The sequence below is a fragment of the Protopterus annectens genome, chromosome 13.part0, assembly GCF_019279795.1.
Source record: "Protopterus annectens isolate FY-2018-M chromosome 13.part0, PAN1.0, whole genome shotgun sequence".
Taxonomy (NCBI): domain Eukaryota; kingdom Metazoa; phylum Chordata; order Ceratodontiformes; family Protopteridae; genus Protopterus; species Protopterus annectens.
Genome location: NC_056747.1, coordinates 715,857,619 through 715,883,509, shown reverse-complemented (window position 1 = coordinate 715,883,509; position 25,891 = coordinate 715,857,619). Strand labels below are relative to the sequence as shown.

At 43.8% G+C, this 25,891-nt stretch overlaps 1 protein-coding gene across 1 annotated transcript in view; it reads right to left on the bottom strand.

The window, feature by feature from the left end:
• Window positions 1-25,891, bottom strand: part of SUPT6H (SPT6 homolog, histone chaperone and transcription elongation factor) — a 2,620,423-nt gene that overhangs the window by 1,799,465 nt on the left and 795,067 nt on the right. Inside the window, exon 12 of the mRNA XM_044054882.1 lies at window positions 21,475-21,567. Within this exon, the coding sequence (XP_043910817.1) occupies window positions 21,475-21,567 (93 nt within the window). The remainder of the gene's footprint in view (window positions 1-21,474; window positions 21,568-25,891) is intronic.

The following is a 25,891-nucleotide window of genomic DNA, read 5'->3' as shown; positions in this document are numbered from 1 at the left end:
AGACCCTGGGCGCAGTAGATAAGCCAAAGGGCAGTGCAGAGAATTGGTAGTGCATTGAACCAGCAATGAATCTGAGGTATCTTCTACAGTTTTGTCTGACAGGGACATGCAGGTATGCCTCCTTGAGGTCCAAAGTTACAAGCCAAGCTTCCTTGCCCAGCATGGGAAGAATCTGCTGTAGTGTCAACATTTTGAATTTTGGAACATCCAAGTAAGTGTTTAGAGAAGAAAGATCCAGAATGGGCCCTCCAGGCTTTGTCCTTTCTGGGAACCAGAAAGAGTCTTGAGTAAAATCCTTGTCTTTGCTCCTGTATTGGTACCTTTAGAATAGTTCTCATGGCCATGAGTGCTGTAATTTGTCTTTCAGCCTCTGCCCATTGATTTGGTGGCAGGTTTGGCATTCCTTTTAACCTTGGCAGAGTGTGAATGTGGAACCTGTAAACCTTGAGATATAATGTTGAGAATCCATTTGTCTTTGGTGATCATATGCCAGTTGTAGCAGAAACGTGCCAGTTTTCCTCCCAAGGGGGCTGCCAAGAGAGAACTGTTTGGCAGCTGTTGTGGTAAGTCATTGGGCCTGTTTTTTATAAGGTTGAGGTCTGTCTTCCCATTCTTTCTGGGTTGATGCACCCCATTGTCGGGGCCTGTAAGGACCTTGTGGTTGACCTCTACCTCTTGGACATCTGTATCTGCCCCTTTGAGGTTTGTCTAACTGGAAAGGACCAATTCTTTGTTGGCCAATTTCTACTAAATCGAGGAGGCTGAACCTGTAAGAAATCCTTCACCATCTGCATACATTTTGCCTTATTCTCCATTTTCTTTAATACCTCTTCTGCTTTAACTCCAAATAAAACATCCTGCTGTAAAGGTGCACCAATAATTTTGCTTTAACATGATCTGGTAACATCTGTTCTTTTAACCAAGCATGTCTTCTAATGACAGATCCTGTAACTGCTGCTCTACACGAGGCCACTAATGAATCAAAACCACATTGCAAAGTAAGTTTGCCAACTTGTTCAGCTGCATGCAATAAATCCTGCATTTCATTATAATTAGGAGGATCTGAGTTTGGAAGCATTTTTTGTTTCAACTGAGACATCAAATATTGCTGATATTTTAGCATGTGAAACTGGCAATTTAAGGCCCTCATTGCTAAAGTTACAGATGTATATACTTTCTTCCCCCACCTGTCTAATGCTCTGGAATCTCTGTCGGGGGGGGGGGGGTGGATTCTTTGCTGAAGAGGCCTTTACCCCCTTGGGGCCCTGAGAAATAGTTTCATGGTGAGCAGCAGGGCTCTTATAAAGGAATTTGTGACAGTCCGAGACTCTGTAGTATCTGTCTGGCTTAACTGGATTTAAACTGGATTCATTATACACATCATCCACAATATCTAACACTGGCGGAATAGCAAGGGGTCTGTGTTGAGGTAATAAAAGGAAATCTCTGAGCCTTTTCTTGGATTCTGAATAATCCTGGCCCTCCCAATGGAAGTACTCCCTCATGGTGTGCAAAGTTTCCCCAAAAGAATAGTCCTCTGGCGGAGAGGCTGAAGGAACAGATTTCTCAGCATCAGAATCCTCATAAGGGGGTAAGGAGTATCCTAGGTCTGAAGATGAATCTGAAGAGATGGATACCTGGTCGGATGAGTCATAGTCTGCATCCTATCTAGGCCTTTTATCAGGAGGGGGATGGGACCCCCTGATCAGAGTTATAAGGTCTTCGGCCATTTTAAACATTTGTTTCTTAGATATGGAGGCCTGTCCTGGTGAATGCTGAGTTTGTTTCTTAGTTTTTAAAGGAGTCTTAGACTTAGCAGAAACTTTAATAGTTAACTGAGTAGGTCTGAAAACACCCTCTGAAGCTACAGGTTTGTTCAGCTACTTCGGATCCCTCTGAAGGGTTAGTCTCGGAAGGCTGTAAAAGTGGTGAGTCTGAAGGCCCAGCCATCTCCACATGGGAGTCTGAGGCAGCCTGTGGTTCTACAGAAGAGGTCGTCAGGGGCTGCGAAGGCGCCTCGCTGAAAACTGGAGAACTGGTGACAGGCCTAAAAGAGGCTTAGTCTTCAGATTTGGGCCTCAGATGTCTGTCCTTGTCTTTGCGCTTTTGTGTATTCCAGTCGTTGGTAGTTCTGACGGCATTGTGTAATTGAATTTTCTGCCAAAATAATGTTGGGCAAAATCAAACCGACGTTTAATAGTGCGCTTGTTAAACCTAGCACAAAAACGACAACCTGTGACATTGTGGTCTGGGCCTAGGCATGGGATACAATAAGAATGGAAATCCTTATGTGGTATTTGCTTCCCACAAGAAATACAGTTAACTTTTAATGACATTGGACTAACGCAAGAAAAAGTTTCCCCAATGAGGGACTTAGCTTTGTAGAAGACTTCAGTTCTGGATTCGGAATAAAAATCTCAGGAGTCGGCCGACCAGCACTTGCAAACTGCTTTTGCTTCGGGCACCGCACGGCAAGAAAGACTGAAGAAAATGGCGTCACCTGCATCTTATATACCCCTTTTGCACTGACGTCAGGGAAGAAGCGACAGCAACCGACGCCGGACCAAGACTTTGGAACTCAGGCTGACCGAGGGACCGCCTGATGGCAGGATAACCCAAGTGTAATGACTGCAGCAATGTAACATGATGACCATCTTACAATCATACTTACAAAAAAAAAATGCAGCATCAGCAAATGTGTTACTATCAGCCATACTACAGATCTAATGGACAGAAGTCGTAAAGGAATGCACGGGAAGGAGTATAACTAATACAGTGCTGCATGCCTAGTAATTGGAAAACTGTGTGTTACAATCCATTTTATAAATCAGAACAACTTCTATACGTATTTACAACTTAAAACCATCAGTCTGTCATAAAAGCCTGCCTTCCAAACTCTAAGCAAAAGAACTCTGGACAAAGACAACAATAATGAGGACTTAACACAAGCTGTAAGCTGACAACTATCACAGTAATTAGCCACACAGCAACGAGTCTTTTCCATAAAACACTAACAGTTGTCGATCCCTCACCACAGTACAAGACTGGTACAGAAGTCAAAATTGCTTTGCGCTGCATACCTACTAGTCCAGTTTATCAATTCACAACATAAACAAAGTATATAAAACCACTGATATGAGTTTAACACCACTCACCAATTGCATGTGGTAAACGTTTTATCTATGCTACAGGAAGCAAGTATGCAGTCTAAGCTCAGGGATCTTTGAAAATTAGGTTGGGAGTGGATGTGTTATGGGAGTGGTAGCTTGGATTGCAAGAATCCGATTGGCTGCCACCAATTGCTTTATCAACAACTTTTCCAGTGGATCTTCTAAGAAAATTTAAATGCGATCTTACTGTAAAAACATGCTGAATCCTAACTACGTAGGGTAAATTACAAGTTCAGTTATGATTTCAGTGTGTTTTACATTAAGATCAGCTGAAAATCTGCACTACAGTTTATCGCACTTGTGGAAGGTACTCGGGAGAACAACTTGCAATTCGTATCTTCTCATGGCATGCTCGGGTGTAACCACAGAGGCACCATGAGAAGGTACTTGGGGGTTAATGATAGTTTCTCCAAAGGAGATATCCTCTACTGGAGAATCCCCATTGGTGGAGTCCACATCAGGCGAAGCATATCCCGAGGGAGAGTCTATTTGAGTAGAATACGCTACGGATTCGTCAAAAGACGATTCATCTTCATCAGATGCCTCTAATTCTGCAGATGGATGATGGGGGTAGGAGTTGCTGAGGTAAGAAGTGGCAAGGAAGAAGGCTTAAGTGGCAAGAAGGCATTCAATATCCTGTGACAGAAGGCCTGCCAGTCAGGAAAAGGCTCATGACTAGAGGAAGCATGTTTTTGTTTGTATTTTCTCTTAAGAGGAAGCCCTACTCTGGTCTGGGAAGGAAGTGCCAACATAGGCCTGACCTCCAAATCGGATGTCGGCACAACCATGATGGAAAAGGTAGGAGAGGTAATTTGAAAAAAATGTTGGAAGGAGCGAGCCATGGTTCCCCCATACCGTCCAAACCAGAGGTCTGCAAGACCTTTGCGGATGAGCTGTGTGAACCCTCCCTAGTGGCTTCCAGAGTATTACCTGCAGGAAGAAGAGAACCCAAAACCATATGAGCCTCTGGGCCTTTAATGACCTCGAGAGGAACATCCAGGACCAGAGGTGCAGCCGAAAATTCAGGCCTTACCTTTTTAACCTTTTTCTTCGGGGACTCACCTAACGGACCAGCAGAACTCTCCATACCTAACGCTAGCCTCTTACGTCTCTGGTTTTCTAAATTAATGTTAAGGGCGGACAGATGACTGCAGAGTTTTTGGTATGAATGCCTGACAGATGGCACAGGACTTTTAGTCTTGATCAGACCCCAAACAAAAAAATAAGACACTGGTCGTGGTTGTCTTTGTGTGGACTATCTTCCACAAAGACAACTGCCCTTCTTGGATGGCATTAACCTCTACCAAGCATCCAGTAGCAAAAGCATAAAGAGTTTTCCCCGACAGAACACGTAGCTGAAATAATAACTCTCAGTGATCAGACGGATGTCTACAGCTGTCATTTGGACTGGCAGCAGAGAAGTTCTGAGGATGGTATGTGCAGACATCACTTTTACAGCTGACGCTCAGCTCTACTACATGCAACTTTCCATGTACCTTGCGACAGCTTAAGTCTTTGGTATACTGGCTGGATGTTCAGGTCACCTAGGCAGAATCTCACTCAAGTTATGAATACTGCAACATTGGAATAGAAGGACATCTACGTGACATAGGAGTATCTAATTTAAATAAATACTTTTCAGCTACAGATTTCAGGCTGACATACAATAACACAAGCAGAAGGTTGCAAATCAAAGTGGAAAAGGAGGAAGATGATGTTGACAAAAGATGGAAGTCTGAGAAGTAAGGAGGGTGTATGCCTTTGAATGCAGACTCTCAAAATTCACCACCATACAGAATATTACTTTTATAAAGGTGAAGACAGTACTTAAGAACTAAGCCATCACAGAAATGCAGAAGGGAAATTTTGACAAAATGGATGTCAGCAAGTAGGGTACATAAAAAAGGCAAAAAGGGGCTGGAATTTACTAGAGAAAAAAATATATAAAAAGGAGGAGGTAGTTATCAGACTGAGATGAGACCAAGCTTAATCCTGGACTGCAGGTTCCAAACTGCCTTTCTTACCAGAGATTGATATCAGGGTATATGCAAGTGGAAACCTAGGGGGAGTGCCAAGTGAAAAGGCAGCTCTGGTCGGGTTTTTACTCAAATCAAGAATATAAGCTGTTAAAAAAGGGATAACTGACAGATCATATAAAATACTGCATAACTACAAAGGAACAACGTCAGTACATCTGTATGGCTCCCACGTATGTGACGAAACCCAAGTGATTTAGGATTTAGGTAGACAACACCTGCTGAAGGTACAATGGAAGAGAAGAGGTAAATGGGAACATGTTTTTTTTTGGAATTGTAGAGTTGGCAGATTTAAAAAGTACCCTACGGAGTACTCTGTCAGAAATGCTGGGGGAGCAAATGGATGGACCCCAAGGAAAAAAATATTTTCAGCTGGGACACATGATCTCAACTGCCTACACACATTATTTAATGTTATTGGCTGCCAAAAAAGCAACTCCTAGAAAATGGAAATCAATCTAAATTAACTGAAATTTGAGTACTTAATATTGTAAAGCAGACAAAAGAATTGCAGGTCTGAGCTTTAGAAAAGGGAAAGCTCAAATATTACAAAAATAAATAAATGAAAGCAATACGTTCGGAAGAACGTTCAGGAAGGGGGGAAGTGAGGATTAAGGGAAGGTGGAAACTGAGCAAAGTTATGTAATGATGAAGTGAATATTAATTACTAAAAAGAAAAAATATATGAACTGCATAATGCATGAATATGAAAAATATTAATAAGGCTTGATGGCTTGATTTTTTTTCCTATTAATGTATGTTTAAGTCTTAAGTGATATGTTAATAAAGATGTTTAAAAGAGGAATCCAGGCAATAATATTTTCTCAAACATTGCCAGAACAAATCCAAATTACAATACTTCTACAATAAATGAAGCAAAGCCTGTTAGCTCCATTGCACAGAAGGATAATCAGACGACCTGTATTTAAGTAGCACAAACAGCCTTGAAGAAATCAGATGGAGACACAATGGAAGTGAACAACCAGCACCCACTCACTCAAGCTGGGGAGGAGGAAGAAAACAACCAAGTGGTCTCCAATACTAATCTCCAGCACAGGCTGGTCAGTGCAGCAAAGAATCATACGACGGGATAAGGACAAGCTAACATGCAGAGAAACATGCATGTGCCAGTCACCAGAAACTGTGAAGTCCTGCTTGTCTAGGCTGCCCAAACAGCAATGGATGGAATAGCAAGGGTAAAATTAAAACCAGCCATTCTGAAGACTGCTTTATCACTAGAAAAGATCTACTTCTTTATCAATCTAGAGACAATTCGGTGTCGGGCTCACTTTTTCATCCATCTGGGATAAGTCTGTGGTGTAGGGGGATGCTGGAATCATGAATGGAAGGGAAACGTGAGGCCTCAAACTGTCTGGATGATTACCAGAGTAACCTGCTGGAGAAAAAGATTCAAGGAAATAAAAATGAACAACTTAACGAGGAAAGTACAGTTGTGTACACTTACCATAAATGTAGCTGTTCAAGTGTATTCACTGTTGCAGTCATCACTCGTGGTTATCCCTGCTGGGTAGCCCTCGGCTGGCCCGAATACCAGAGTAAAGGATTTCCCTCCTGCGTCAGCTGTCTAGGTGCACAGACTGACGTCAGGTCGTCAGGGCTATAAAAGGGAGACAGCCAATGTCATTACATAAGTTCTGCTTGCCCCTAACAGGTATGAGCCTCAAAGGAGGAGGAAATAAAGGGAGAAGGTGGGAGGGAAACAGGACTGCAACAGTGAATACACTTAAATATCTACATTTATGTTAAGTCTACACAACTGTACTATGTTCTTCATGTTTCACTGCTGCAGTCTTACTCGTGAGAGGATTCCCAAAGCTGAGAAAAAAGGGTGGAGGAAGGAATATAAGAATTAAAGGTAAGCAGCCTATTAAGGCGATGCTAGCATGCCCTGCAGGACTGCAGATGCAAAGACTGCCCTTGCTTTGGAGAATGTAGTGCTTGGTGAGTGTGGATAGATATCCAGGTGGCAGCTTCCAAAATATCCTTAGTTGGAACCCCTGTCAGGAAGGCAGTGGAAGTAGAGGCTGCTCTAGTGGAATGAGATCTGATAGATTTGGGAGGACTCTTTTCTTGAAAGGAGTAGCAGAAATGGATGCAATGAGAGATCTATTTAGAAATGGTCTGCTTGGAAAGGGGCTTCCCCTCCACCCCAGGAGTGAGGGAAACCAGAAGCTGGTCGGACTCCCTGACTGATTTGGTCCTATCCAGGTAATATATCAATTGTCTGTGCACATCAAGGGTATGCAAAATCCCTCCCCCTTTATTTTGGGGGTTGGGAAAGAAGGCAGGGATATAGATGGCCTGGTTGAGGGTAACCTCCAAGACCACTTTAGGCATAAAGGAGGGGTTGGTCCTTAGAGACACCCTGTCAGCATGGAAAATAATGAAGGGCTAAGTGGCCATAAGGGCCTGGAAATCAGAAACCTGGCTGAGATGATGGCCAGCAAGAATGCAGTTTTCCAATAGAGGTACTTCAGGTCAGCTGAAGCAGCTGGCTCAAAAGGAGGTAAAGTCAATTTTTCCAGGACAAAGATTAGATCCCATGTGGTCTTCTGAGTGGTCTGATTTGTGCCACCCCCCCTCCCCCCAAGGAACAGTTTTAACAAATGTTGAGAAAAAATAGGCAGATTTGACTAGACAAAGGCAGAAACAGCAGAGGCATGTATCTTGATCGAAGAGTAAGACAATCCCTGTTCTAGGAGCTCTGCCAGGTAGTCCAGAACCAGTGGTGGAGTGGCATGGGAGCTGCTGATGGCCTTGCTGTGGCACCAGATAGTAAATCTCTTCCATTTGGCTGAATAGGATTTCTTAGTGCTGGGTTTTCTGGCCTCCTTAATGATGTTTAAAACCTGCCTGCTGAAGGCTGTAGTGTCATCTGGGGAATCAGCCATGTGGACAGCTTGAGAGTAGGAAGGTTTGGGTGCAGTACCGTCCTTTTCTCGGGAGGTTGAAGGCTTTCTGAGGGGGGGCAGGTTCATGGGAGGCAGTTTGGTCAGACGGAGGAGCAAGGGGTACCAGTGCTGTCTGGGCCAGTCTGGAGCAATAAAAATAACCTTTGGTCCTTCCTCCCTGACCTTGAGGAGTACTCTGGGGATCAGGGACAAGGGGGGGGGGTGCGTACACAAACCGGTTTCCCCAGTGGAAGGATAGGGCGCCCACCCTCCATGCTTCTGGATGGAACTCTCTGGAGCAGAACTTGGTTAGCTGGTGGTTTTCTGAGGTTCAAAACAGGTCTACGTCTAGGCTCCCCCAGTTTTGTGTGATACTGAGGAAGGTTGCACTGTGCAGTTGCCACTCGTGGGGATCCAGAAGGCTGCTGCTTAGCTGGTCTGCCAGGGTATTTTGTTTCGCAGGGATATACTGAGCTATCAAGTGCAGTCCCAGACTTGAGGCTGACTGACAGATATGCATAGCTAGGCAACATAAGGGGTAAGAGCAAGATCCCCCCTGCTTGTTGATGTACCACATTACTGTTGTATTGTCTGTCCTGATTAGGAGCACTCCTGGTGCCAGGTGTTCTTTTAAGGCTAGGATTGCCCGGTGCACTGGCAACATCTCTTTTAGGGTGATATGGAGGCCCTAAACCTCTTGCTCCCAAATGCCTTGAGTGCACATACTCCCTTGGTGTGTGCCCCCCAGGCTGTCTGATGCATCTGTAGTAATAGTCTGGCCCTGTGGGAGAGTGATGAAGGGTAGGGCCCTTGTTTAGGGTAAATGCCTCTGTCCACCATAAGAGCTCCTTCTTTAAGCACGGAATCAGAGTTAGCTGGTGTTCTAGTGACTGAGTGCTGGCACCAGAGGTTTCTGAGGTACCACTGTAGTTTGCTCATGTGTAGTCTGGCTAGGGGTACCAGCAGAATGCAGAAGGCCATGTACCCCAGCACTTGCAGAAATTTCCTTGCTGTGAGGTGGGTCCTGCAGGCCAGCTGTGTAAAGTATGAATGGCGGAACCTCTGCTTCACCTGAGGAAGAGAAGCTGTTTTGAGTATATGTGTCCAGAAGAGCTCCCAAGAAGGTTAACCTTCTTGTGGGTAGGAATTAGGACTTCTCTTGGTTGATAGTGAAGCCCAGAGAGGATATGAGGGTTTGAACAAAAGTAAAGTCCTGCAGGAGTCCTTCCTTGGTGTCTGTCTGAATGAGGCAGTCGTCCAGGTAGGGGTAAATCTGAATGCCCTTCTGTCTGCAAAAGGCAATGACAGGAGTCAAGCACTTGGTAAAGACTCTGGGAGCAGTGGATAAGCCAAAGGGCAGAGCAGAGAACTGAAAGTGTTGTGCACCTGCTCTGAAGTGCAGGAAACTCCTGCAGGCCTTCCTTATGGGAATATGGAGGTAGACAACCTTCAGATCTAGGGTCACTAGCCAAGCTTGTGGCATCAACATTGCTAAGAGTTTGAGTAAAGTCAACCTTTTGAATTTTGGTACCATGAAGGACAGATTCAGAGTGGAACGGTCTAAAATAGGGTGCCAGATGCCCTCCTTTCTGGGTACCAAGAACAGTCTTGAATAAAACCCTTTTCCAACCTGTTCCTTTGATACAGGTTCCACAACATCTTGGGCATAAAGCTTTTGTATTTGACAGATGGCTTCTGCCCTCTGATTTGCTGGTACATCTGGGAAGCCTGAATGTCTGGGGCTTTCTTTGAAAGAGAATCTGTACCCGCTGGTAATAATTTTTAGGACCCATAGATCTGAGGTGATAGCCTGACAATTCTCGAGGAAGAGGGGAAAGTCTTCCGCCTAGTCTCTCTGAGGGGTTGTGAGGCAGAGGGGGTGTAGAGTCTTTGAGAGTTCTTGGAGAAGGGAGGGGGCTTAGAACTCCCCTGCCCAGGCGTTGCAGTGGTCCACTGTCTGGATATCTGTTGGGCTTGTGACTGGTACCTGGTAGATCTGTCCCTGCGTGCTTTCCTCTGGATGGGCTTTGTTTGAGTAGGAAAGGAACAATGCTTTGTAGGGAATTTTCTGCTGAACCTGGGAGGAAGAACCTACAAGAAATCCTTCACAGTATGCATAGACTTGGCCTGGTCTTCCATTTTCTTGATAGCCTCCTCAGCTTTGGGCCCAAACAGCTGGTCCTTATCCAGAGGACCATCTAACAATTTGGACTTTACCTGGTCAGGCAAAGGCTGTTCCCTTAACCAGGCATGCCTTCTGATCACTGAGCCAGTGACTGCAGCCCTACTGGAAGCCTCCAAGGCATCAAAACTGCAATGCAGGGAATGTTTGGCCACCTGGGGGCTGGACATTATAAGATCCGTTAGTTTCCTGGCAGTACTGCTATCTGGAAAGGTTGGAATTTTCTGTTTTAGTAATTCCAGTACACTTTGCTGATATTTCAGCATATGGAATTGGCAGTTCAGGGCCCTAATGGTTAGGGTAGCCGAAGTATAGGCTTTTTTGCCTAATCTAAGGCCCTGCTCTCTTTGTCAGCTGGGATTTTTAAAGGAACTAGCCCTAGCTCCCCTTAGGACCCTGAGTAATGACCTCTGGGTCAGCTGCTGGATTTTTGAAAATATACTTGTGGGTGTCTTGCACCCTGTAATATCTGTTAGGCTTCCTGGGGGCAGGGGGGTGAGAGTCAGGGGTGAGTGAAGACTCCATAAAGACCTCTTCCACCACATCCAGAATAGGGGGAATGTCCAGGGGTTTATGCTGAGGCAGCTCAAGGAACTCTCTCAGTCTCTTCTTTGACTGAGGGCAATCATGCCCCTCCCAGTGGAAATGTTCTCTAAGGGAATTTAAAGTTTCCCAGAAGGAGAGGTCCTCTGGAGGGGTGGCAGTAGGAATGGGGTCTTCAGCATCAGAATCCTCAAAAGCTGCAAATGTCTGTTCTTCAGTGTCAAGAGTCTTCTAGTCCTGAATCTTTTGAGTCCTAATCAGAAAGAACCTCAGGCAAAGTGTCACTCTTCTTTTTAGCTAAGGTGGCTTGGGTAAGTTGGCTTCCTCTAATTAAAGTGATTAAATCCTCTGCCATTCTGAGCAGCTGCTGGGACTGCATGGCAGGCTGGGAGGAATGTAGGAGGAGACTGGGTCCCTGCGATGGGGTCTTTTTAAGGGTAGTCTTTGTCTTGGGCCTAGATTATTCTGAGGCCTTATACAAGGTTAGCTTAACTGGTGGTGTTGTCTGTCTCTGCCTGGCGTCAGTCGTCGGTACTGTCTCTGCTGAAGCTGGTGCCTGCGTAGTGGCTCCAGATCCAACCGCATGACTGAAGGCCAACATCCTGGCAGGAGAAGATGGACCTGGCAAAGTTCTGGACTCCAAATGGGTCTCAGTAGAGGCCTGCAACAGTTCCTCAGCTGGATTCAGGGGCTGCGAAGGTGCCATACTGAGTTCAGCAATTGAAGTAAGAGGAAGGTTGGGTGGCTTTGGACTGTAGTTGTCCATGGGCCTAGCTCTTGGAGGCCTTTCCTTTTCTTTACCTTTCTTTTTCTCTTAGTAATTCCACAGCCTGACTGACCAACGCCATACTGTGATGAGACAAAGAATCGCCGAAGTGTATAGCTACAACTTCAGCTTTACATCTAATAGTGCTAACATTAAACAGGGCACAGAACCAACATCCAGGGATGTCATGGTCCGGGCCTAGACAGGTGACGCAGAGGGAATGAAAGTCTCAGTGTGGGATCAGATTTCCACAACTGAGACGATTACTGACTTTCTCTGACATCAGATAAAAACAATAAAATATTCTCCAATGGGGTACTTAGCTTTAGATGGTTTCTGCCTCGCTCCGGCAATGTCTGACCGACGCACTCTCAAAACTGCTTCTGCTTCAGGCTCCACAGCAAAAAGACTGATGTAATGATGTCAGCTGTCTCCTTTTATAGCCCTGACGACCTGAAGTCAGTCTCTGCACCCAGACAGCCGATGCAAGAGGGAAATCCTTTACTCTGGTATTCGGGATAACCCACAAGTGATGACTGCAACAGTGAAACAAGAGGAACATCAGCTCAGGCTTCTCACAATTCAGCAGGGACTATAACAAAGTGTGATTTGAACTACAATCTTAAATAAAGCACATAAAAATGTCAGTAAAAGCTACATTCTTCAAACATCTGTAAAACACAGGCCTGGAGAAATGAACCAAGTCAAGGTTAGCATATCAACCATTCATTTCACAGGTATAAAAACTATGCATGTCTATTATTTTACAGAATGACACCCTTAAATGGCCTAAGTGTGAGATTGCAGCAAGTGTCCATAAAGATGGCTCACTATACAAAGACTGGTCAGAAAACATTTGTCTACTTCTGATTTTATTCCAATGCCTTTATGATTTCCTGAAGGAAAAACTTACAGAAAAACAAAGTTACAGTTAAATGGGAAGTAGGTTCTGGGAGAAAGCCTGTAGACCTCCCAACCGTCCCAAATTACTCAGTTTTTACACGGTTTTAGGGTCCTAATAATGGGGTGCCATGATTCCAGAGTGCCACCCCTTCATTTCTGATTTTTTTCATCTATTTTCTAGACTTTTTAATTTTCGCGCTGTTGGAGCTGACGTTATCATGTGCGCGATGACATCAGTTCCGTCAGTCTATAGGAATTAAGCTCAAGGGACGTGGGTGGAAGCACTTCTGTTTGAGTACTGGGGCTGCCATTTCAAGGAGTTGTTTGTGCTGCTATGGAATTAAGCTCAATGGACTGCCAGTTGTGCCGTTATGGATTGGTTTTACAACTGCAGAGTGAGCCAGATGGGTTCTGGGCAGAATGCGGAGTTGCCGCACAGCTTGCTTCTCTGAATGACGATATCTGGAGCTGCTCTGCTTTAAGGTATCACACCGAAACGTCTGTCTCTCTCTCTGAGTCTCTGTCTGTGTGCGCGTCTCTGTCTGTGTGCGTCTCTGTCTGTGTGCGCGTCTCTGTCTGTGTGCGCGTCTCTGTCTGTGTGCGCGTCTCTGTCTGTGTGCGCGTCTCTGTCTGTGTGCGCGTCTCTGTCTGTGCGCGTCTCTGTCTGTGCGCGTCTCTGTCTGTGCGCGTCTCTGTCTGTGCGCGTGTCTCTGTCTGTGTGTGTGTCTCCGTCTGTGTGCGCGTCTCCGTCTGTGTGCGCGTCTCCGTCTGTGTGCGCGTCTCCGTCTGTGTGCGCGTCTCCGTCTGTGTGCGCGTCTCCGTCTGTGTGCGCGTCTCCGTCTGTGTGTCTCTGTGTAAATGCCCCCATTGAATGGAGGTGGTGGCTAGAAAGGCTCAAACCCTGTACCTTGGGTACAAGGTAAAAAGAGCTTAAAGTCCCTAGCCACCACCACTTGTGAATTCATTCCTCAGTTCTGTTCCTCATTAAATCTGTGGTTTTAAGGACTTTAGTTGCAAAGCACTGAATGACTGATTGAATTCACTATATAATGATAGGCATTTGAATTTCAGACTTCATATTCTTCAGATAATAAATGGCAACACAAAACCTTTTATTCTAGCAATTTTCTAAGTTTATAAGATCAGTTAAGTATTTCAAATGTCTCTCTATTTTAATGCATTCCCCCATTATTGACTTTGTCCGAGTTTTCTGTGCTGAGATGTTGAGAGCTATGGTGAGAAGTGAGAACTGAATTCACTAAATGATAGCCATTTAAGTTTCAGTCTGTCTTTCAAGAAGCTGATGATATGGCATAGTGGTATATTGTTATGACTGTAGTGCACAAGGTCCTGGGTTCAAGTCTTAGCAGTGAAATGTATGGTGGTAACATGTTTTATTCTAGCAACTTTCCAAAATTATACAAACAATGATTAAAATGAGTCTCTGTTTTTTGCCCTTTTGTCCCCCCCTTCAAAAAAAAAAAAATGAAATTGAAAATCAGTGCAAGATGCCTGTGACTTACACTACTGTTATACTATTTATATATTTACACGTTTATGATGGAAATGTTCTTAACTGGGCAGTTTATGTCATTACTGGTTCATGCATTTTGCTTCATTGCCTACTGGAAAATGTTCAAACTATAAATTTAAAATGCACTCTGACTTAAGTCTAACAAGTGCACTGTAATATACAAAGAATATAACTTAATAAAGTCAGGAAGATGCATTAAATTAATGCATGTATGTTTCTTGTTTTGTGTGCAAGGGGCCTATGATTTGAAAACAGTCCAAAGGTAATCTTTATCCACCACTGGCCAGATGCATTTTCTTTAGATGTGGTGTGGGTTTCAATGCTGTAACAATGAATGTGAGTTTCAAGCGCAGAGAAGTTTTAATGCCACGTCTATTTTCATTGTGAGACAGTATTGCTTTGTTTAGCAGATACCTATTCGTGTTTGTGCACTGTGTTATAAAAAGTAAAAATAAAATCCAAATAATCATTGTAGAAGTAAAGCAGTATGCACACATTAGCGTTTATGGTAAATGGGGTGAAATAGCCAGGTAATGGAACATTGGAATGGCTGCAGGGGGGCTCTGGTGCCATATTTTGGTTGTCTGTTTTTCAGTTTGCGTTTAAAAGTTATCCCACAATTCCACTGGAGTGGGTGGGGTTATGTAACTATATATGCATATTTTACATTAATCAGCGTACAGAGTTGTACCTATATTTCACAGGCCTTGTCCAGATTTTTGATGATTCCAGGTTGAGAGGTATGCTACAGACTAAAGCTAGCGGACTTCAGTAAAAAAAATGAACAGCACAGACAAAATAAACAATTCATTAGATGGGGCAAGCCAAGATAAAAAATGCAACTTACTGTAAATTATTACACCGGAGTGACACCTCCAGGTGCATCTGCAATTAACTCCTACTGACACCTCTAGGCGTCAAATATTGCTTGTTCATATTTGCATCAATAATTCCAAAACCATGCTATGGACAAAATTTTAAAAGATTTCACCTTAAAACTTACACAGTGGTAAACTGCATTAATTCTTGACCTCTGTCTAGTGCAGATAAAGAGATACTGTTGTTAATAAGATATTAATTTATATAGCTGTAATTGTCACATGTTTGTAAATATCGCAACTACCAAGTAACATGGACAAAACTCCTTAGCCTCATATGAAAGCTCTCAGCTAGATGAATAAAATGCTGCTGATAGTGTGTGTGTAACCGTGTAGTTGCTGAGATATGAAGTTATTTACAAAATATTACAAACGTAAAAGTTACACTGCTTACTGTGACTTATAAAATTCTGTTTAAGACCTAGAAAGTACAGTTGTGTACACTTACCATAAATATAGATGTTCAAGTGTAGTCACTGTTGCAGTCATCACATCAGGGTTATCTGCCTGCAAGTAGCCCTCAGCTGACCTGAATACCAGAGTCTTGGGATTTCTGCATCGGATGCTGTCGCTTCTTCCATTACATCAGGTCATCAGGGGTATACAACATGCAGCCAATGCCATTATATCAGTTTTTCTTGCCCCAGATGTCAGGTTTCCCTACAACAGGGAGCAATTATATGGTGTGGAACACCCCCAGCAAAAAGCAAATACAGTGTAAGATATGCCAAACCAAAAAGGATAAGTGAAAGCAAAGACAATCAGGGGGCTGGAGGGAAGGTAACCAGGACTGCAACAGTGAATACACTCGAACATCTACATTTACGGTAAGTGTACACAACTGTACTATGTTCTTCGTGTTTCACTGTTGCAGTCATCACATTTGGGTTGATTCCCAAAGCTAACCAAGGATGGAGGGAAATTAAAAAGTATTAGGCTGGCAATCAAGCCCTGTAAGAGTGCTGTGGCAAATCCAGCTCTGGATTTAGAAAAGATAGGCAAGTGGTAATGCTTGGTGAAAGTGTGTACAGAGCTCCAAGTAGCAGCTTCCAGGATGTCCCTGGTAAGGACTCCTATGAGAAATGCAGTAGAGGTAGATGTAGCCCTCGTGGAATGAGTTCTTATCCCCTATGGGGTAGGTTATCCATAGTGTTTGTAGCAGAAATGGATGCAATGCGCTATCCATTTGGAAATGGTTTCTTTGAAATGGCCTTCCCCTCTATCCCTGCAACAAAGCTGACTAGCAGCTGGTCAGATTTTCTGAGAGGCTTAGTCCTGTCCAAATAAAATCTAACCTGTCTGTGCACGTCCAGAGAATGCAGTATCCTTTCCCCTTTATTCTGAGGATTAGGGAAAAAAGTAGGCAAATAAATGGACTGGTTTAAAGCCACACTAAACACAACCTTGGGCATAGAAGATGGGTTAGTTCTGAGGGAAACCCTGTCGGCATGGAAGATAATGAAGGGTTCCACTGCCATAAAGGGGGGAAAAGCAAGTTTTCCCAATACAAAGTTAAGGTCCCAGGCTGGAGTGAGAGCTCTCCTGGGGAGGGGTCTTACATTTTTGGTCCATCTAAGGAACTGCTTTACCAGAGGATTAGAGAGGAGGGGTGGCTCAGTGTTACCGTGAGCTGGAATGGCTGAGGCATGAATCTTAATGAAGAGAAGGATAGGCCCTTGTTGAGCATTTCTGTTAGGTAATCTAGTATATGAGGTAAGCTGGGCACCGTTGTGACCATCCCCTGAGACTGGCTCCAGGAACAGTATCTTTTCCACTTTTCTGAATAGGATTTTCTAGTACTAGGCCTCCTTGCCTCAAGAATGACATCCAGCACCTGCTTACTGAGGGTTGCTAGAGGTGAGCTCAGGGGATTAGCCAGGCTGCACGGTTCAAAGTCTAAGGCTGAGGGTGCAGAATCTGGTCCGCCTGCTGGGACAGCAGGGAAGGAGTCTGAGGAAGGTGCCATGGATGTAGCACTGTCAAACTGCATAAAAGCGGGTACCAGTGCTGACACGGCCAGTCTGGTGCAATCAGGATCGTCCTTGGCTTGTCCTGTTTGATCTTTATTAGAACCTTCGAGAGGAGAGGTAGAGGGGGAAATGTATAGACTGAGAGGCTTTCCCAGGTAAAGGACAGGGCATCCACCTTCCAACTTTCACTGTGGGAAGTTCTGGTGCAGTATTTGTTCAATTGATAGTTCTGAGGAGAAGCAAACTGGTCCACCTCTGGTGTCCCCATCTGTTCCTCAAAAGCTTGAATATTTTGGGTTCCAGTCTCCATTCATGTGGGTGCATGAGATTTCTGCTTAAATCGTCTGCCAGTGAATTTAATTTGCCTGGCCGAAATTGAGCTTGTAGGTGCACTTGGTTGCTCAAGGGTGTGTTCCACAGTGCCATGGCTAGTCTGCAGAGTGGGTAGGAATGGGTTCCCCCCTGCTCGTTTATGCACCACATAACTGTGGCGGTGTCTGTCTTTACCAATAGTTGTCCTAGAAGAATAAGTTCTTTGAAGGCTGTCAGAGCATTCTGTACAGCAATACATTTCGTTTTGATTGACATGCAGGTGCATCTGCTTTGGGTTCCATTTGCCCTGATTGCACTGCCAGGCCATGTGAACCCTCCCCCCCATGCATAGTCTTGTGCGTCTGTTGTTAGGGTTTGGGTGGCAGGGGGTAGAGTGAAAGAGAGTCCCTTGTTGTGGTTGCAGGCCTCTGCCCACAATGGAACTCTGCCCTTAAACAAGGAATGATGGGAATTATTGTTTCCAGGTCCTGAGAATGTTGACACCATAGACTTTTTAGATACCATTGAAGTTTCCTCATATGCAGTCTTGCAAATGGAATCAACAGAATGCAAGAGGCCATGAACCCCAGAGCTTGCAGTATTTTCCTTGCGGATAGCTGTTTTTTTGTGGCAAGTAGGTTGTCAAATAAATTTGTTTCTCTGGAGTAAGGAATGCCATCTGAGAAGTTGTGTTCAAGCTCCCAGGAATACAATCTGTTGGCAAGGTACTAGGTGTGATTTCTTTTCATTGATGGTGTACCCAGTGAAGTTAGAAGTCTCTTTACAAATGCCAGGTGTCGTAATGGCAAGTCCAGACTTTCACCCTGAATCAGGCAATCGTCCAAGTATGGGTAAATCTGAATACTTCTCTTCCTGCAAAATGCAATGGCAGGAGCTAGGCACTTTGTGAATACCCTGGGTGCAGTAGATCAGCCAAAGGGAAATGCAGACAACTGACAGTACATGGAGCCTTCCCTGAAACGTAGGTATTTTCTGCAAGATTTCCTTATGGGGATGTGCAGGTAAGCTTATTTTAAGTCTAGGGTTGCCAGCCAGGCATCCTTGGCTAGCACATGAAGCAGCTGTTGGAGAGTTAACATTCTGAATTTTGGAACCACCAGAAAGGTGTTGAGAATAGACAGATCCAGGACAGGACGTCAGGAGTTTTCTTTTCTGGGAACCAGGAACAGTCTTAAATAAAAGCCTTGTCTCCTTTGTTCTGCTGGGACAGGTTGAATAGCCTTGATGCTGAGGAGAGAAAGTACTTGCTTTTGGGCCTCCACCCACTGGTTTGGGGGGAGGTCTGGCCATCCACTTAGGGTTGGGAGTAAGTGGAAGTGGAATCTGTATCCTAGGAAACAATGTTTAAAACCCATTTGTCTTGGGTAATGAGTTCCCAGTTTTGTGCATGCAGAGCGAGTTTTCCTCCTAAAGGTGCAAGTAGTTGAGCAAGGCTTGGAGGAGTTAAGGATAAGTCATTGTGAAATTTTACCATGGGGGGATGGCTTACTACTCCCTGATTTGGACGTGGGTGCACCCCACTGCTTATATCTGTGCATAACCTGACACTGAAGTCTTGGTGGTCTGCTGCCCCTGGGTTTGGACTGAAGGCCTGGAAGGGACTGGAAAGGACCAGTTCTTTGAAGGCCAATGCCTACTGAATCTAGGTGCCTGTACTTGTAAGAAATCTTTAATCATTTGCACAGACTTAGCTTTTTCCTCCATCCTTTTGAGGAGGACTTCTGCTTTATTGCCAAATAGGTGCTCCTGGTTTAAGAGTGCATCCAGTAATTTTGCTTTTACATGATCTGGCAAGTTTTCTTCCTTAAGCCAAGCATGCCTTCTAAGTACAGCCCAATTGACAGCAGCCCTGCAAGAAGCTTCTACAGCATCGAAACCACACTGCAAAGTATGTTTACCAACTTTTTCTGCAGAATGCATTAAATCCTGTAATTCATTGTGTTCAGTACAGTCAGGAATCAACATCATTTTCTGTTTAAGTAGCCCCATAATATGCTGCTGATACCTTAACATATGAAACTGGCAATTTAAAGCCCTAATGGCCAGAGTAGCAGAGGTGTATACCTTCTTACGCCATTTGTCTAAAGCTCTGGAATCCCTGTTAGAAGGGGGTAGGATTTTTGGCAGTATTAGCCTTAATGGCCTTTAATCCTTGGGAAATGGCTTCTGGATGCGCAGTAGGATTCTTGAAAAGGAACTTGAGAGAGTCAGGTACTCTATAGTACCTGTCAAGTTTCCTGGGAGTTGGAGGCATAGTATCCGGGTTAAGGCTGGATTCCAAGAAAACATCATCTACAATCTCCAAAACAGGAGGGAAAGTTAGAGGTCTGTGCTGAGGCAGGTATAAAAATTCCCTGAGTCTCTTTTTGGACTGAGAATAGTCCTGGCTTTCCCAGTGGAAATGCTCCCTAAGGGTATGCAAGGTTTCACCAAAAGGAAGATTTTCTGGAGGAGAAGCAGAGGGAATGGAATCCTCTGCATCAGAATCTTCATAGGTAGATAAGGGTATGTCCTGGTAATCAGAAGGAACATAGACATCAGATTCTTGATCAGAAGAATCTGAAGGAAAACCAGTTCTAGGTCTCAGAGGGGGAAGGCTGGCTTCCCCTAATTAAGGTAATAAGGTCTTCAGCCATTCTAATCATTTGTTTTTGAGGCATGTGGGCCTGAAAATGTGCATTGGTAGTTGGTTTCCTAGGTGTAGTGCGAGCTTTAGGCCTGAGGAATTCAATACTTTTGGCTTGAAACGAAGTAGTCGGTTTAATCTGAGAATCGGTAGGCCTGAATACACCCTCAGATGACGGTGCCTGCACAGCGACTCCAGACCCATCCAAGGTAAAGACATCCGCAGGTTCCACCATTGAAGAAGCAACTCGTGGCATACCAGACTCTGAATGGGTCTCAGTAGAAGCCTGCGAATCTGTAGAAGTGGGTATCAGGGGCTGCAAAAACGCCTCATTGAGTACCGGCAGACTGGCGACTAGCTTAACGGTAGTGTCGTCGGCTGTTTTGGACCTATGCGGTCTGTCTCTGTCTTTATCCTTACTTTTTTGGAAGATCGGTAGTCAGATGGCTTAACGAAGCCATTTCAGACTATGGAGATCGACAGCGAAAGTATTTAGCTACAAAAATAGCCAGACGATGAAAAGTACGGGCACTGAACAAGGCACAAAACTGACAGCGGGAGTTGTCGTGGTCTGGGCCTAAACATGTGACGCAGTAAGAATGAAAATCTCTATGAGGTATTTTACTTTGCACAGGCAAGACAATTATTAATTTTTTCTGACATTGGTTAGAGCAAGAAAAAATGGATCCCCAACAGGGTACTTATCTTTAAAAGACTTCAGGTCTGAAACTCGAAAATGAAAATTTCAGGAGTCTGCCGACTGGCACTTGCGAACTGCTTCTGCTTCAGGTACTGCACGGCAAGAAAAGGCCAATGTAATGGTGTCGGCTGCATGTTTTATACCCCTGACGACCTGACATCATGGAAGAAGCAACAGCATCCGACACAGAAATCCCAAGACTCTGGTATTCAGGCCGGTTGAGGGATATCTGCAGGCAGATAACCCAAATGTGATGACTGCAACAGTGAAACACTGAGAACATCTTAAAGGATACTACCACTATAAAAAAAATAGTTTATGCTGAAGGGTTTGGCATTTACACTTCTTTCATAACCTCTATGGTTCTAGATATATAAACATATGTTTGAAATGTGAGAACATAATTTGATTCTTTGAAAAAGTGCAGACTCCGCCCATTGGAAGTTACACTGCAAACTTCCTAAGCTCCATTGGAGTGAATGAGTTAAGTAACAAAGGAAGAATAGGCATTCACTCAGTTTTACTTCACTGTGTATTACACTACCATAGCACACAAATGAAATTCTCTTAGAGCCATATGGGATAATACAGATTTATAATTAGCCTCTCCATATGGTGACTACAATAAAATAACTAAAGTGTCCTGAAAGTATATGAACAGTACTCCAGTATTATCAACAGCCCTATCACTAAAAATGACGCATAAGACTGCAGAGCAGCAGGGCACAAATATTCACTAAGTGCAATTCCCACAAGGAAAAAAATCATTTCCAAATGCCAAAGGTGAAGTTGAAACAATTCAATAAACTGCATTACATATTTAAAAACAAATGCATAAACACTAGCAAACAAGAAAATTAAAAGAAACAGACTGCAGTTTCCTGAATATGGGTACCACTGGAGTCACTGCTGCACACTTACCAAGCCCAGCACTCTGGCAGATAGAATACATATCCCGTCGGGATGCTTGCTTCAATTCCACCCCTTTTGGCTCGTCTTCACCAGCAACATCACCTAACAGCAGCAAACATTCAGGTTTTATTTGTTTGCATAGACATTTATTTATTTGTTTGCATAGACATTTGCAGATTTACATTTTAAGACGTATGTCGAAATTCACAAAACAAGATATCATGCAGTAAACAATAAAATACAACTTTAAATTAAAGAAGTCATACAACACAGATGCCATCCACCACACAAACATGATCCTTTAGGCTGCAAATGGGGATAAACTGGTTTACTTCATACAGTACTAGTTTTTAACAGACTTTGGCCTCATTACTTAGATTGAATCTGCTGGCAAAAAAATATTTTTTCATTGGCCTAGCAGTTCCCGCAGCCACTTTTGTAACTCAGACTCTGAATCTTCTTTAAATATATTTGACTTAACTGTTACAGGAGTTCTGCACACAAAGCAAAACTACAACTATATTATGTACTCTGAAGACACGGACTACCACATTTTTTGGGCAGTGCCATATTTACGATGGTGTACTAAAGTGGTTAACAATAGGCAAAACATGCTGTTACATACATATAACATTTTCTGAGTCTAAGTGACAGCAAACAGCAGCCAATTAGAATCAAAAATGCTTTACCACTGCAAAAATTTGGTTAAAAGCATACTTAAATTACCAGCTGTGTAAACATAGTGCCAGCTTATGTAAATCCAGTTCATTTTCATGCCTATTTTGCCAATAAATCTGTGGTACTGGGGGACATTCAGGCAACAACCAAATTATTACAAAAATAAGTCAAGGTCCAGGAAATACTTTGGGCACAGAACGTCTTTAAAAGACTATTCTGCTTTGACTAGAATTGCCCTCATTGTTTCTATGTAAGACAGAGTAAAGGCACTGCAACACAAAGATTACTCGGACACAGCCATAACATTACTTCCCTCTAACTTCAGACCAAACTCTCTTACTTCATCATCTTTCCAAGTCAATATTATCCTTAACCCACAACCATATGTATATAATAGAAGAAAAGATCACCCTCCCCCTACAGACACCCTGCTCAATAACATCCCACAACCTCTCTGAAGCAGTACAGTTGTGTAAAATCTTACCATAACAGTACATGTCCATCTCTTCACTGTTGCAGTATTCTTTACTTAAGGGATTTCCTGCCAAGTATAGTCAATGTCCAGACAGTATACCAAACATTTAGTTCTTATATGTGCCATACATTGCATGTATGGCTCCCTGCTTAAGGCGTAGGGCATAAAGGTGACATACAGACACATGCACTCAGAACTTTTTTGCTGCCAGTCCCAACACCATTACTAGAACGCTGGTCTGAACGTCCTGCTGTGCTAGTTAACACAGCCATTTTTTTTTAGATAAGTGCCCCATTGGGGCATGAATCTAGCTTCTTGGACATTCCCAGAAGCTTTTCAGATGTCTGCACCTGATGTTGAGGGGGAACCTCGACTGATAATTTCCGAAGTACCATGGAAGATTCCTCAGACATCAGTGAGGGATGAGATTCGTATAACTATTATACAGTCATTTCAGGGGTCTCCTCAGTGGGTGTTTTCTGCGAACATCCCACAGAACAAGGAACAAAAGACAAAGCACATTTCCCCCTGATGTGAAGGGTCCCCAACATGAATGGCAAGATTTCACTCAAGATTTATTAAATGGTTTGATGGCCTTGAAGCCACCAGAGATCTCCTTTCCTGCTCTCCTTGGTCTTCCACTCCAGTCAAGATGCCTAGGGAATTGGATCCCTCAGATGAGGATTGGGGCTGAGAAGAATCCCTAGCTTATTCTTCCTAAACCCAGCCAGAACTGGGCTATCCTTGGCAGGAGATCCCTTAGGTAAATACTGCAACAGTGATGGGAAAGGACATCAACCATCACTTATAAAAAAAATATCATAACAGCAAATGCCCTAATTACTCTTACATTATTATAATGCTGATGGGCTGTCCTGCCAGAGGTAAGCAGATGCTCAGCCAGCATACTAAAGTCAAAACCTTCCTGACACACCATACACATGAAGTACAGCCTCAGCCAATGGGTACATATGCAGACAAATTAACAAGATCATCAGACTATCTAGAGCCAGGAGACCCTGGAGAAGCCCGAGTACAAGTAACAAATATCTAGTCCAGCCAACTTGAGGGGAAAGGGAACTCCTCCTCCCTAAGTCCACAAGGTACAGACAATCCACAAGGTATAGACATGCCACAGAAGACAGAGGAGGAGTGATGCAACAGTGATCAGCAGGACATCTACTGTTTGGTAAGATCTTACACAACTGTACTATGTCCTTCCTTGAATCGATGTTACTGTATTCCAATAGTGTTAAGTGATTCCCAAAGTTTAAGGTCAAGATGGATGAGTTCAAGACAGCAGAGCTGTCTACCATTCCTAACAGGATAGATAGAGCAAAAAAGGGTTCTAGATCTGGAAAACACAAACACTCTGTAGTGTCTAGTAAAGGTGTGAAATGACCACTAGATGGCAAACCCAGAACAGTTCTGGAGTCAATGCCTTTGGAGAAGGCTCCAGATGAGGAAAATGCAATAGAACAGATTTTAAACTGTGTTCAAAGGCATGTAGGCAGAAACGGAAAACGGGTGTGCCTTAACAGAGGCAAACGCTTGTCTACAGCTTTGTAACTCACAAAAGAAAATAAGCGAGATCTCCACCCAAAAAAGGTCCTCCTCCTTAAGACACCAGATGGAAATTTTCTTTTCCACTTGGAGATGTTTTCCATTTATAGCTTTTTTTTTCTTTTCACCTCCTGGAACAAGTCCTCTGAAAACTGGTATCTGAAAGGAATTAAAATATTATCACCCAAGAGTCAGGTTGAGAGCCTGTGAATTGGGACTTAACACAGCCCTTTGTCTTTGTGAATTACATCCACTCTGTAGGGTAACTTGCTGTAATGACTAGATGGAGAAGGGGGAACCCAACACTGCCTGGGCCAAAAAGGGAGTCACCAGCAAGATATCTGGTTTGCCTTGAGGACCTTCGGGATGGGGGGGTAAACCTAGAGAAACTTCCCTCCCGGTAGAACACAACGTCTGCTCTCCAAGCTGGAGGAAAAGTAATCCCATATGTGGAATGTACCATGAAGACTTCCCTTTTTAACATCAATTTGTGATGGTCTTGCTTAACGAATATGTAAGAATAATGTCTGCTGATAAAATGTAAACAGCATATAGGGACAGATCTGCTTTTATTGCATTGCCCCAAAACACCTGAGCTAGCCTGTACAGCTGGTAGAACTTGCCTTCTTGCCCCCCCCCCCATTTTAATATATCATATGACTGTTGTGCTGTCTGTGAAAATCCTGAGAGATCTGATTTCTAGAGGTGGGGGAACACCTGAAGGTCTTGGATAAGGGCCTTCCATTTCCTTGACACTGATGTGTTCCCTTATTACCTTGGGTGACCAATGGCCTTGAAGCATTGTGTGGCTTTTCTACGCACATTCTAGGTGGATTTGATCCATCTGTGTAGATGTCCTGGGTGGGCAAAGGGTAGTCCTAGGTTGAGAAGGATTTGAGAAACACACCTTTGTAACTCTATTTCAGAAAGGACAAGAGAGAGATGTGAAAATCCAGTGGCTGACACACTGAGACCAGAGGAAATTCAACTACCACTGGATCTTTCCCTATGTGTAGTTTGGCAAAGGGCACCATGGGTACTGTGGCTTGTGGCTACCATGTTGTCCAGAAGTCCTAGGAATTCTCTGGCTGAAGTTGAACTCAGGAAAACCAGGGCCATGAAGCAGTTGGATAGGAAAAGGACTTTCTCTTGAAGAAGAAAGGCGGTCACAGAGAGCATATTCAGCATGCAACCTAAGACGACCAGATTCAGGCAGGGGATTACAGAGGACTTCTGAAGTTGAGGGTGAAGCTTAATCTTTCCAGAAGCTAAACTATGCAACTAAAGAGGAGTTGCAAGGTGCCCTTGGTGGGTGCCTAGATGAGTAAATCATCCAAGTAAGGAAATATTGGCATTCCCTGGGTTCTGCAAAAGGTAATGGCTGGTGTGAGGGACTTTGTGAAAACTTGGAGTGCAGTAGAAAGACTGAAAGGTAAAGCAGAGAACTGAAAGTGCAACTAAGAAGCAGAACATGAATTTCCTGCAGGCGGAGTGGATGAGGATGTGTAAGGTAAGTATGCATCCCTCAAGGCTAGGGAAACTAGAAAGACATGTGGGAGATAAAAGAAAGTAGAGTTTAAGGAGAGCATCTAGAAAGATGGCACTTCCAGAAAGATGCTGAGAAGAGATAAATCTAACATGACCATTCAACTACCCCCACCCCCTCCCATTCATGGGAATCAGGAAGATTCATGAATAAAAAATTTTTCC